The sequence below is a fragment of the Rousettus aegyptiacus genome, unplaced genomic scaffold, assembly GCF_014176215.1.
Source record: "Rousettus aegyptiacus isolate mRouAeg1 unplaced genomic scaffold, mRouAeg1.p scaffold_m13_p_9, whole genome shotgun sequence".
Lineage (NCBI taxonomy): Eukaryota > Metazoa > Chordata > Mammalia > Chiroptera > Pteropodidae > Rousettus > Rousettus aegyptiacus.
The window spans coordinates 84,727,202-84,740,868 of record NW_023416312.1 but is presented as its reverse complement, the minus strand read 5'-3'; the positions used below and the strand labels follow the sequence as shown (position 1 = coordinate 84,740,868).

At 42.6% G+C, this 13,667-nt stretch overlaps 1 protein-coding gene across 1 annotated transcript in view; it reads left to right on the top strand.

Moving 5' to 3' along the window:
- Positions 1-583: 583 nt before the first annotated feature.
- The window catches only part of HS6ST2 (heparan sulfate 6-O-sulfotransferase 2), a 306,999-nt gene continuing 293,915 nt past the window's right edge, over positions 584-13,667 (top strand). Inside the window, 3 exon segments of the mRNA XM_016127819.2 lie at positions 584-761; positions 764-1,010; positions 1,849-2,367. Coding sequence (XP_015983305.1) covers positions 584-761; positions 764-1,010; positions 1,849-2,367 — 944 coding nt within the window.

The following is a 13,667-nucleotide window of genomic DNA, read 5'->3' as shown; positions in this document are numbered from 1 at the left end:
GAATGGATAGATGCCTGTTTTCTTGGGTTCAAACTGTGGGGCTTTGCTGTGTGACCTTGGGCACATCTTTACCCCTTTCTGAGCCCGTTTCCTCATTTGTCACTTCACCTTGGGTTATATGGCCCCACTCTGATGTAGTGTTTAGTCATGCATCTTTCCTTCAGTAAACCTTATATAAATGAAGCTTTCCTGTAGGCACGGGGATTTATGCCCGGGGTTCAGCAAGAAGAGAGGTGAGTTTCTGCTCTGAAAAAGCTCACATTCCGGTTCTATTAACCATTTTTTTGGTCATGCTTCTCCTTCATGCTGACTTACCTTCTCAGAAAATGCCCCTGCTTCCGCTGGAGAATGGAAATTGGCAAAGAGTGAAAGAAAAGGTCTAATTTGCGCCTCTGCTATTTTAGTGGAGGTTGAAATTACGAGCCAAAGTGGAGTGATGAGCTCACTGGAGTAATCTCCGTTCCCCAAAACAAAAGAAAACCCGAGTCCTCTGCTTGTGAAGTAGCTCCTCGGTGTGAGGCATTATTACATAAATTCAGGCTCATTCCTGATCCTTAGTACCCTGAGTTGCCTGAAGGGGGGAATGGCACAACCTGCGTGTGCAGCCCAGGCGCTCCGGTCGCCTCTGCAACTGGAGCGAGGAGCGCCCGCCCGCACCACCTGTCCTCGCCGACATTCCAGAGTAGAGGCCGAATTGGCAGCAAGCCAGCCGAGATCAGTAGCTGCCTCAGTCCGCGCCGGCCCTCCTAGGGGTGTGTCTCGCGATTCAACTCCCAGCAGCTTCTGGACGAGCCCCTAAAGGCGTCTTCCTCCCTGGCGGGAGCTGCGCGCGCCCCACTCTTCGCGCTGCTACCCCGAGGCCGCTGCAGGCAGATGTACGACTTCAGGAGACGCTGGGACCTGGGCTCCCTCTGCCGGGCCCTACTCACTCGGGGCCTGGCCGCCCTGGGCCACTCGCTGAAGCACGTGCTCGGTGCGATCTTCTCTAAGATTTTCGGCCCCCTAGTCAGGTACGTTTTAGGCGAAAGCAGGACTCGTGCTTACGGGCCCAGGCGGGCGGGAGCTGTGCGGGGTGGGACGGTAATTGCAAGAGGAAGGGAAGGGAGCAAATTCCAGCTGGCCCATGGCTACCAGGCTCGGCGGCTACGGAGGAGCGCGGCGCGCTTTTGGCTACACTGCGGCTCCTTCATCGCGATTCCGTGGACACTGGCAGCGCAGCATCTCCACTTTCAAGTCGGGCTTCCAGCGGACTTCTTCCTCCTGGGGAACTCTGAACGCCCTCCTCCGAGCTCACTTGAGGCGGCCTCCAAGATGGGCAACCCGGTGCAGGAAAGAGCAAGGCTTCGGGGCGCAAGGGGAGGGAGCTCGCTCTGGCAGACCGGGAGGCGGCAGCGTGCGCGCCAAGGGGACTGGAGGAAGAAGTGCCGGAGAGTCCGGTGGGCGAAGTGAGATGGGGATGGGAGCCACAGAGTCACCGAGAGAAGAGGGAAACGCGTGGAGGCTTGGGCTGGGGGAGTGTGAGTTTGGAAGTGGGACAACGGGTGTACGAAACCCCGCGAAGCGGCCCCCGAAAGCTCCCGCGCAGGGAAAGGGCAGGCGGCCAGCGGGAGGAGTGTGGGGGGAAGGGGGTGTGTGGCAGAAGCCACAGCGCTGAGCCTGCCGGGAAGGAAGGAAGCGGAGAAGGGCGCCGCCGCCGCCGCCTCCGCCGCCGCCGCTGCCTCCGCCGCCGCCGCCGCCGCCGCCGCCACCCCGGATGAGTACTCGGTGCGTAGGGGAAAGGGAAAAGGGGAGCATGGCGAGCGCGGGCTGAGTTGCAGGATTGACGTAACGAGCTTGGGTTTCCCCCAGCGTCGGGAACATGGATGAAAAATCCAACAAGCTGCTTCTGGCTTTGGTGATGCTCTTCCTATTTGCCGTGATCGTCCTCCAATACGTGTGCCCCGGCACAGAATGCCAGCTCCTCCGCCTGCAGGCGTTCAGCTCCCCGATGCCGGACCCATACCGCTCCGAGGATGAGAGCTCCTCCAGGTTCATGCCCCATTACAATTTCAGCCACGGCGACCTCCTGCGCAAGATAGACTTTGACATCAAGGGCGATGACTTGATCGTGTTCCTGCACATCCAGAAGACTGGAGGCACCACTTTCGGCCGCCACCTGGTGCGCAACATCCAGCTGGAGCAGCCGTGCGAATGCCGCGTGGGTCAGAAGAAATGCACTTGCCTCCGGCCGGGTAAGCGGGAGACCTGGCTCTTCTCCAGGTTCTCCACGGGATGGAGCTGCGGGCTGCACGCCGACTGGACCGAGCTTACCAGCTGTGTGCCCGTTGTGGTGGACGGCAAGCGCGACGCCAGGCTGAGACCATCTAGGTGAGCGCGCCCCCGCGGTGGAGCAGGGCCCTGGAGCATGGGAGTGAACCTGGGCCTGGGCGGGTGGAGCGCGGGGAGGTGCGTCCAGCTGGTGCAGGTGACCCAGCGCGCCCTTCGGCAGCCGCTCGGTTACACCGTTGCTGGGCAGGAGCCAGGCGCAATAACGCTCACGCTCGTGGCGCGGTGGCGCCTGGTGGAAGCCTGTTCACTCTGGTCCAGAACGGCTAGTCTGTCAGCAGACTGGCTTGCTTGGCGGCTGGGAAAGCGTGCCTACGAAGCATCCGGGAGGCCACGAACGAGTGCTCCTCTGCAGCGGCCTGGACAGGGTACGCATGCAGGCTGCGCTGGAGCGCCAGAAAGAACCATGCTCTGTCCGTAGCGTCCCTCGGTCCCTCCTGTCCTCGCTCTTCTTTCCTCAGCACTCCGGTTCCGCAGCGTCCTTTTCGACCTCTCTTCCTCCTTTCACACTCCCACATTCTTTACCCCTTTTATTGTCGCTTCCTTTATTTGCCTTCCCCTTTTTCTGGTGCTCCCAATCTTGTCAGCTCCTGGCTGCTTGCTTGCTCTTACCTTCTCCCTCCGTTTTCCTCTCACTTTGCTTCTTTTCTCTGGCTTTCGCCATTTTTTTTCTTTCTCTTTCTGGCGTCTTTTGTCGCCTCTCTCCTCGTTTCTCTTCTTGCGCTCTGCTCTCCTCAGAAGCGGGTGTCCTTCTGCCTCTGTTTGGAAATGGAGAGAGCTCATGTTATCCAGCTTGCGCCTCTCCCTACTGGCTGCACGACAGGCATCTGCCACGTTTTTCGAGTGCGAGAGGCACCCAGCGGGCTGCTCCCACCTCATGTGGGGCTCTGCCTTGAGAAACCGTTGGGCCCCAGCGCGGGACGCCGCTAGCTCATTTACTGGGAATCTGGGGCTGATACGGAAAAAAGTTAGTTTATGAAGACCCTGCAGCCACCTAATTTTGGAGCTAGGGTATTTTTTCCTCCATCCAGTCGTAATGCCCAGTTGCAGGTTATCATGGATGGCTATCGAGGCGGGGTCGGGAGGATGCACGCGGATGCAATTGTAATAGCTACGGCCCACCCTCCCTAAAACAAATCTGGACTGGGAAAGGAGGCCAGGGATAGGACGAGGTGAGTCTAGTTGCCAGGAGGCCTCCAGACTGGGTCTCTGGGTGGGCAAAAATGTGGCTGTGCCCTCTCCCTCTTTATCAAGGTAACCACAGGGGCTCTTGAGACTGTTACTGCAACAGTTGCCTACCTGGACCCTGTCCCAATATCCTCACGCCCCTGGACTAGGCAGCGCTTTGCAGGTGTCTCTTGCAATGCAACAGCCAGTGCAGTTTCTTTTGTCCAGCGTTAGACAAATGGACCCCATTGATTAGTCACCATAGAGAAGGAGAAGAAACATCACCCCCTACTCACTTTCCTTTCCCTCAGTTTACAGTGTTCTTTCTTGAATGCTAGAATTTGGGCAGAATCTGTTGAACTTTCATTTCCTTTCCAGCGCTACCAGATTTATTTTTCCATCCTAACAGAACCTTGGCCTCAGGAGGTTTGCTACTTTAATCTATTTTGAGACTTGTATACATCATTGTCACCATAAGATTCTGGTGTTAAGAAGATCCCAAGCAATTTGGCAGTGTTGAAAATAATCTCTCTTGCAGATAGAGCTTGTAGGTGCAGTGAGGGGTGGTAATATAAAAAGCTCTTTAGGGCAAAAATAAAATTCCACAACTCTGTGGCAGAGAAGTAAAAATGAAGTTTTTGCCACTATAGAAGTCATGACCCCATCTAGAGTTCCACAGGACACCTGTGCCTTTGTAAATCCTTTGGACATGTAGGTCAGGGTATGACATGATATATAAACATGCATTACTAATGTGGTCTTGATTATTTATTTGCTGGCTGCTGTCCCCTGGCAGATCCTTCAGAAGTTGTTTTTTTTTATGATACTCAAGACCTCTCAAGGGGGTGGTTCAACCCCTTGGATTATCCCAAACTGAAGTAAAATTATTTGAAAAAAATATCTTCTTGGTCATAGAAATAGTGATACCACAATGCCATCTAATTTAATCAAAGAAAGACCACTTTTTAAAGAGTTGCTAGATTTTACACTATGTGGAAAAAATGAAATAAAATTTGCTAGATAAACACATTGCTACTCCAAGGGCACCTTTTTATTACATGAAGCCTGAGGGTTTCAGAATTTCCCAGGATGTTAATAAACCCTTGCTCGCAGGAACAACTCTTGTGAGTTCTGATAATTTCTGAGAGTGAAGAGTGTGAGAGTGAGAGTGCTGTTTGAGTGTGTGTGTAGGGGGTGAAATTCGGAGACCAAACTTCATTGGTAGCTGTGCTGGCAATGATGATGAGGGTGGAGTTGCTGGTCTCAGGAGATGAGAAAGTCAGCTACTGGGAGTTCCTATGTTGAGCAGCCTTCTGTGCTAGCTGGTGGTCTGTGTGCTCTGATGAACTGAAGAAAATAGCAGCTTAGTCTGCTTGGCCTGAGAGTTCTGACACCTGGGCCTTAGTTTCAGGTCAGCCACAAATCAGCTGTGTGGCCTTGGACCAGTGCCTGTCCAAGCCTGGTATCTGTGAAGAGTGCATTCCAGTTTCTGATGAGCTTCTACATCTCTCATCTCTGGTATATCTCTGTAAACTTGCAAAAGCTTTGGGAAAAGGGCAATATTATCCCCATTTATCAGATGAGAATGAAGTTCAAAAGGGCTGAAGGAGATTTCCAAGGTCATTGAGCATTTTAGTGGCATGGCAGCAATCTTTCTTCATTTCTGTCTTGACTACTCAGCCATTTTGCTCTGTTGACTGCACCTTGATGAGTGATGGTTTTTGGGAAAACACAGTGAGGTATTTCATGTTGGTAATTATTACAAAGTGGACACTCAGCAAACATTAACTGATGCTGATATCACCTACATTGTCACCGTCTTCAGTAATTTTATACATGTGAGTCTGGATGAGAGATTGGACCAGGATTGCCACACCCATTGGGAGAAGAGATTCCTATCTCCTTGAGGCTTTATGCTCATCAGGAATAGGTCTCATGGGCAGGTTGTAGAGGGCCTCCTTATTTATGTGTTGGAAATCACTACAAAGTTAGAAAAGAATGGGAGGATGTGGGAGCCTCGTGTACAAGTGTCAGTAAGAGACCTCAGCAGCAACAAGGTCCACCTTATGACTCGCAGCCATCCATCTATGTTCGAGGGCCATGAGAGACCATTGTGGCTGCATGCCAAGACCCTGAATCCTGCTCCCAGTACTACATTTGAGATGCTTCTTTGCCTCAGCAGATGGTAAAGTGCTACGGTGATATGTAACTACTTAGTAGAAATGAATAGACTGAATAGACTGTGGCCCCATTGTTCAGAGAGGACAAAGAGAGAGCGCTTGGCTAGCGAAAGGCTCAAGTTATTTATTAAGAACAATATTTCTTTTAAAAAAAAACCTAGAAAGTTCATTTCATGTATCTATCTCCCAATATGTTGTTTAGGATCAGAGAAGGGTCCTGTTCATTTAGAATTTCTATGACTATAGTCTATTTTTGAAAATGTATCAAAACATTGTTTACCAGCTATTAAAACTTTCAAATTCTGCAGTCCTTTCTCAGGCCAAATTCTCTGTCTGTAGACAATTCTAGTGCACCACTTGGCCTGTGGGAGGAATTCAGAATTGGACACAAAGAACTTGCAAGAGTCTCATTCTTTTTCACTTGGTATTGCACTGGCTAGCACACAGTGGGTAGCTGGGGGAAGGGAGAGGTCAGGTTCTATGTCTATTTGAATCTGAGAAATCTGATTATCATATTCATGTTGCATCCTAGACTTTTAGCATCTCTACATTATCCAGCAGCCATCCAGGAGAGTAATTAATTGTCATCTAAAATCCAGTAAGATATCACAGATAAGAAAGGACTAAAATACATTTATGTAGAAAAAGCTTTCCCTCCCTCTTTCCTCTTCCCTTATCTCTTTTCTTCTTTCGTTCTTTTCTTTTTTCTTTCTTTTCTTTCTTTCTTTCTTCTTTATTATTATTTCTTGCTTTCTTCTTTCTTTCTTTATTTTTCATTCCTTTCCTTCCTTCCTTCCTTCCTTCCTTCCTTTTTTCCTTCCTTCCTTCCTTCCTTCCTTCCTTCCTTCCTTCCTTCCTCTCTCTTTCTTCCTCTCTCTCTATTATGGTCATTATTTTTTAAAAATGTGGTAAAGGCTTTATTTACTTTCCATTTCTTTTTAAAAAGTGGCTCTATTTTGAAAGAGCTATGTGTTAGTAAGACTTCCTTAGTGCATGTGCCTGCTCATACCTCATGTGCCCACAGCCCTACTCCTTTGCTTTCTGGATTTTGTAGTGAAGCAGGATAACATCGTGGGCTTGTGGTACAGGGCGAGGCAGCAAGCGAATGGACTGCTACAGCCAGAAAAGCTGTCCCCTCTGGTCCATCAGGCTATAGGCCATGGGGCTCTCAGGTTAGCTTTACTTACCAAGGATACATTTCTTCAGCTGCCTTTGATAAAAGATGTTATACCCTCCCACTATTTCACAGGAGAGAGAGAGAGAGAGAGAGAGAGAGAGAGAGAGAGAGGAGAGAGAGAGAGGAGAGAGAGAGAGAGAGAGGAATTCACCCTGATAACATCTGTAGAATTTTAGCAGAGTTAGTTAGCATTTCTGCACAGAGGGCAAACATGTTATTGGAGTCCTGACAAAGCTCTATGTTCTTAAAGTAATATAAAAGGCCATTTGGAATGAGCATTTCTTAATAGTAATTTTAGATTAGTTCTGTTCTGTTCTGTGGCAATAAGAATGTTAAACCTTGTCTTTTATAGACTTGGAAAAAATCTGACCATTCACATAGAAGAGAATGGTTCAAGGAATCTCAGCACATCCACTTGAAGAATTATTATAATATCATTTAAATGTCTTTTTGTAGAATATGGAAAATTGCTAGTGATTTAATTCTAAGAGAAAAAGAGACAGTTATGAACCCAGTATAACTACAACTGTGTGTGTATGAGAGAGAGAGACAGAGAGAGAGAGAGAGACAGACAGAGAGAGACAGAGAGAGAGACAGAGACAGAGAGATGCACAAATCATATTCCTGTTCCTCCCTAATTTAAGCATAAAATACAAAGAATGGAAGAAAATACCAGGATATTAATAGATTGATTAGTGACTTGTTTTCTTATTCTGCTTCCCTGAAGGTTTTGAATTTCTTTTATGAGTATGCACTACTTGGATAATAAAAGTAACATTGATGTTTTGAAAAATGATGTTTTATTATGGCTGTGATACATTGCACTCATGTCTACTTATTGGTTCCTGAAGACTAACTATGGCTGGTTATTTCATTAGTTTCTTGATATCCTGAGAGTTCTTAATGAGAAAAGCAGCCTCAGCTGAATAAACTTAGAGACTGAAAGCAGAGGTGATAAGTCAGGTGTCGGCTCTTGATTTTTCTGATGATTGGCTGTTATCATAGTACAAAGAATCCATGGAATTTTTACACCAGTACAAGTATAGAGATATTTGAGTGAATTGCTATTGTTTACTCTCTGTTTAAAAGTTAAATGGAACAGGAAATTAATAGTGATACACAATTGAAAGTATAAGGCTTATTTTGCTCAGCTGGAGCCACCCAAGTGCCTGAACTTTGAGTCTTCTGGAGCCTCTTTCCAAGTGTCTCATGATACCAGAACTAATGGTCTTGCTGGAAGAGTGATGTCTTAGGGCTGGCGAAGGGCTATAGTTCTAAACATTCATAACTGAAGGTTTAGATTAGTTAGTAGTGTATGTGTTGCCCTTATCTGGGAAAGAAGGGGACTCCGCTCTCCTGGAGACACCACCTCCCAGGGCAGTTTCATATCATAAGAGCATTGCTCCAGTTAACTAGAAATTAAGTGATTAGAACACTTCATTCCTCAACTGCTCTGGATATCTGAGGGGCTATTATATACAGTGATGCACATAATCTTATTGTTGAAATTCCACTGAAACTGCATTCTAGGTACAAGCTATTTTGATAGTGTAAAGAATGTGCTTCACAGTTTGAAAAACTGATGTCCCATTGTGTGACAAATAAAATTAGATATTTAGTCACTGAGTTTAGGATAAAAAGGTATGTTTGGTAATGTTCCCTCTTCTAGTATAGTGAAGAATAAAATTAATGGTATTTGTCTTCTAATATGATATCATTGTAGGCTTAAAGAAATATTTGCATAAACTTTAGTAAAATATTAATTGGCAAAAGAGCTTTCATAGTTTAACAAGTATTGGACTTTGTGGATTATTCACTTGGTCTTATTACCTCCCATTTGTTATTTCTGCCATTTTGCCTCTGAGAATAGTGTTGAAGACTTTGACATATTTCAGAGCATAACACTAAATAAATGTTTTCTTGCACATTCCACTGTGCTTTTTCTGGAATATTATAAATATTCAAATATAGGCACACATATGAATTCAAAATAAAATTCAATACATGCAAATTCTGCATAAATTCCATATTTATAACTTAACAATAGTTTTGAATTTATCCTATGTTATAAATGTATAGCTATGATCTCATGAGAATTATCAATAAATGTATTTTTCTGATTAACTGTGAGTTATTTTTTAGTCATAATTTAAAACTTCAATTCTGAGATATACTATAAGAGAATAACTTGCACTTCATTTACTCTAAATTATCAATCATGTTCTTCCCTATTGTAAATGTCTGTAAAAAGGACTTCTTATTCAGTTTGATTGCTTTTTAAATTTTACTAGCAGAGATGCCCTAGTGAGCCTAAGAGAATTGGGTTGTTTCTTGTGAAGAATTTAGTTTTAGCGAATCACTTCAATGCACTTTTTTGAAGGGATACAAAATAATTGAAATGTGCAAAGCATTGATTTGCATCAAAACAAAGGATTGAGCCTGAGTACACCATTCCTTGCATTAATTGAATTTATCCCATAACTGTACTAATAAAGACAAATCTTCACTATAATATCAGTTCCAGTTCATTTATGGAGATCATTGGATTTTTCTACCTTTCTACAGGTGAGTCAATGGGAACAAAGAGTGTTTAGAAATTACTAGGGTGACAAGGCTATAGCCAGAAAACTGAGAGATACTTTTAAAAGTCCCTTTGATCTTGGCATTCAGCTCCTCAGTTGTAACAATAAATAGAAGTTGATTAAACTCACCAATTGAAAGACATAGATTTTCACAGTGTATGAAAGTACAAAGTCTAGCTATATGCTATATATAAAATCTATCTATATGCTATATACAAAGTTAAAACATAAGGACATAGAAAGGATTGGAATAGATATACTATGTAAATACTAAGCAGAAGGAAGCTAATGTAGCTTAGTTAATAGGAGACCAAATAGACTAAAGAAAAATAATGGGGATAAACAGTATCACTGAGTAATGGTAAAAAGGTCAGTTCTTCAGATAACAATTCTAAACTTGTATGCATATGATAGTTTTGAAACATATGAGGCAAAAATTAACAGAACTACTAACCTCTTTCAGAAATTAATAGATGAAATGAACAACAACAAAGAAAGAGTAAGGACACAGAAGATTTGAACAACACTGTTAACCAGAGACTCAGGGACATGGACAATGGACTAATGATTACCAGAGGGTAGGGAGTCAGAGAGGAGTGGAGAGATAGACGAGGTAAAGGGAGTCAAATATGGGTTAGGGGGAGGGTGAAGTGGGTAAAGGGGATCAAATATATGGTAGCTGAAGGAAACTGGACTTTGGGTGGTAATCACACAATAGAATATACAGATTTCAAATTATAATGTACACCTGAAAATTATATGAGTATAGTAACCCATGTTACCCTAAAAAACTTTAAAAAATAAAAAAATAAATTATTTTTATGGTGACATTGGTTAATGAAATCCAATGAGTTTCAGCTGTACATTTTAACAGTAAGACATATATATTTACACTGTGCGTTCACCTCCCATAGTTAGATTTCTTTCTGTCACCACATATTTAACCTCCTTTACGCCATCTACCTCTCCCCTCCTCTTTCACCCTCTGCTCATCTGGTAACCACTAGTCTATAGTCCATATCCATGAGTCCCTGTTTGTTCTGTTCATTTGTTCCTTTTTGGTTTATATCCTACATATGTGATAACATATGATTTTAACTTTTTCTGTCTGGCTTATTTTGCTTAGCATGATTATCTTGAGGTCTATCCATGTTGTTGCAAATGGCAGTATTTCATCTCTTCTTATGGCTGAGTAATATTCCATTGTATATATGTACCACAGCTTCTTTATCCAACCATCTATTGTAGGATACTTCAGTTGCTTCCATGTCCTGGCCACTGTGAATAATGCTGCTATGAACATCAGTGTGCTAAAATCTTTTTGGATATGAGTTTTCAGGTCCTTGGGGTAAATATCCAGTAGAGGTATTGTTAACCAGCTCATCTCAATGAGAGAATCCTACGTGTGTTGCAGGCACTTTTCCTAACCCTGTTGAAGGAAAGCAGCTCATAATTTTCCAGAGTTCAGCTGAATGCTGAATTAAAGTCTGCATATGGGATTTGTATGTATGGGAGGTAGCCATTACACTGACAATCTCCTCTCTTTAAAAAAAATATATGGTTGGCTTGCAATGAGCAAAATGGCGATGCTCCCCATTTAATGTCATGTTTGTTTTGCTTTCAAACTGTAGTGATATAACCATTATTCACTGTAAGAAGGGACTGAGAGTGGGGTCTCAAGTTGTGACATTTGGCTGGGGATATCTTTTCTAGAGAATGTTATAGAAGTCAGGCTTCCATGCTGACAGCAAACAAGCCAGGGGCCACGAAATTCTAGCTCTTCTGATTTGTTCGGGTGTGACTCCAGGACGTAGCTCTTTCTCACTAGTGGAGAGAATCTGCTAAGAGGAGAGATCTGAGTGCCAGAAAGCACAGCTATGCCATTTGGCTTTTGGTTACATACCTTGGTGGTCTCTGAATTTAGCTTAACATAAGAAACCTAGAAGAAAACAAATGTTCTCCCAGAACCTCAAGCAGGTAGAAACAGCTAAGAAATGGTAGGAGTTTTAATTGAAATGTCAGAGGCTAAAGGTGCATCTGAGAAAGAGAAATACCATTGGGGGAAAAATAAAGATAAATTGTTGCCATGATTAAATGGCAGATTGCCTCTTAGTGACTCTCTCTTCCCCCTCCCAGATATAGTTTTGGTGACATTCCGTGTACCCTCAACTGCTTCAGGGCCCCAGAAAGTGGCAATTGCCCTGTACAAACTGGCAGCCTTAATAGTGAGCACCTTAGTTCTCAGAGCCACCAGCGGCTTTCAGTTTAGAATTCTGGGGCACCATATTTATGCTGGATTAAAAGTGAAAACTGGTTTGGGGTGCTTCCTGTGATTTAGCATAATTCACTCAAAATTCATCCAAGCTGTTGTTTGTAGTAACCGTTCATTCTTTTTATTGCTGAAAAATATTTTGTGGTAAGTACACATGACCATTTGTTCATTCGTCTGTTGAAGGACATATGGGCTGATTGTATTATTTGGCTATTATTAATAAAGCTGCTCTGAAATTTTTGTATAAGCTTTTGTGGGATGATAAATGTTCATTTCTCTAGGATAAATACTCAAGAATGCAATTGCTGGGTTATTTGGTAATTACATATTTAATTTTTATGAGAAATTGCCAAACTATCACATTCCTACCAACAATGTATGAATGGCTCAGTTTCTTCAGATCCTTGCCAGCATTTAGTGTTGTCACTATTTTTTTTATTTTAGCCATTCTGAGAGGTGCGTAGTAATATCTCATCTGGTTTTAATTTGCCTTTCCCTGATGGCTAATGAAACCCAACATCATTTCACATGCTTATAGGCCATCTGTGTGTTTTCTTCAGTTGAATGTCTGTTCATGCCATTTGTTCATTTTCTAATGGGATTCTTTTTTTATTAACTGGTGAGTTATAAGTGTTACTTACATATTAGTCTTGTCATATTTATTGTTTTCAATATTTTCTCAGTGCATTGGCTTTTTAAAAATCTTATTTACATGGTATTTGACAGAACAAAATTTCTAATTTTAACAAGGTCCAATCTATCAATTTTACCTTTTATGGATCATGATTTGGTGTGAAGTTTAAGAATTCTTTGTCTAGCTCTGGATTTTGAAGATTTTTCTCCTATATTTTCTCTAAAACTTTGATAGTTTTAATGTTTACATTTAAGTCTATGCTACATTTTTAAAGTTATTTTCTTGTTTAGATACATTTCACGCACCATCATATTCACCCATTTAAAGTGTACAGTACGGTGGCTTTTAACGTAGTCATAAAATTGTGCAATAATTGCCACTATCAACTTTTAAAACATTTCATCACTACAAAACAAAACAAAACAAAACAATAACAACAGCAATAAAAAACCTGTACCATTGCCAGTCACTGCCCAGCCATCTTATGGATACCTTATTGTGGTTTTTATTTGCATTTTCCTGCAGGATAATGATGTTGAGTATCTATGCATGTGTTATTGCCCTTTTGAATGTCTTTTTTTTGGAGAAATGTCTACTCAGATTCTTTGCCACTTTTAATTTTGCTATTCTTTTTTTTTTAGTATTGAATTAAGTGTTCTTTATGCATTCCAGGTACAAGTCCCTTATCAGACTTATGCTTTGCAAATATTTTTCTCCCATTTAATAGTTTGTCTCTTCACTTTCTTCATGGTGTTCAATGAAGCACAAAAAAATTAAATTTTCATTAAATCCAACTTATTTTTTTTCTTCTGTCTCTCATGAAGGCTTTGCTTAACTTAAGATCGCAAAGATTTACTCCTATATTTTCTTCTAAGGGTTTTATAGCTTGATCTATTATGTTAAGCTCTATGATCTATTTTAAGTTATTTTTCATACATACTGTTAAAAGGAAGTCCAAATTTATTCTTTTCTATGTGAATATCTATCAGTTGTCCCAGAATCATTTACAGAAAATACTTTTTTTCTTTATTGAATTATCTTGGTACCTTTGTTGAAAATAAGTTGACCATGAATGTATAAGTTTATTTCCAAATGCTTTATTCTAGTTAGCTCATTTACATAGCTTTCTTTATACAAGTGCCACATTGTCTTTGACTACTTTTGACTTCGTAGTTAGTTTTGAAATCAGGAGGTGTGAATACTCCAGTTTTTCTCTCTCTAGATTTTTGGGGCTATTCTGGGTACCTAGGACCTCAGTGTGAATTTTAGAATTAGCTTATTAAAATGTAGAAAGAAATCAGATAGAATTTTGTTAGGAATCGTATTAAAT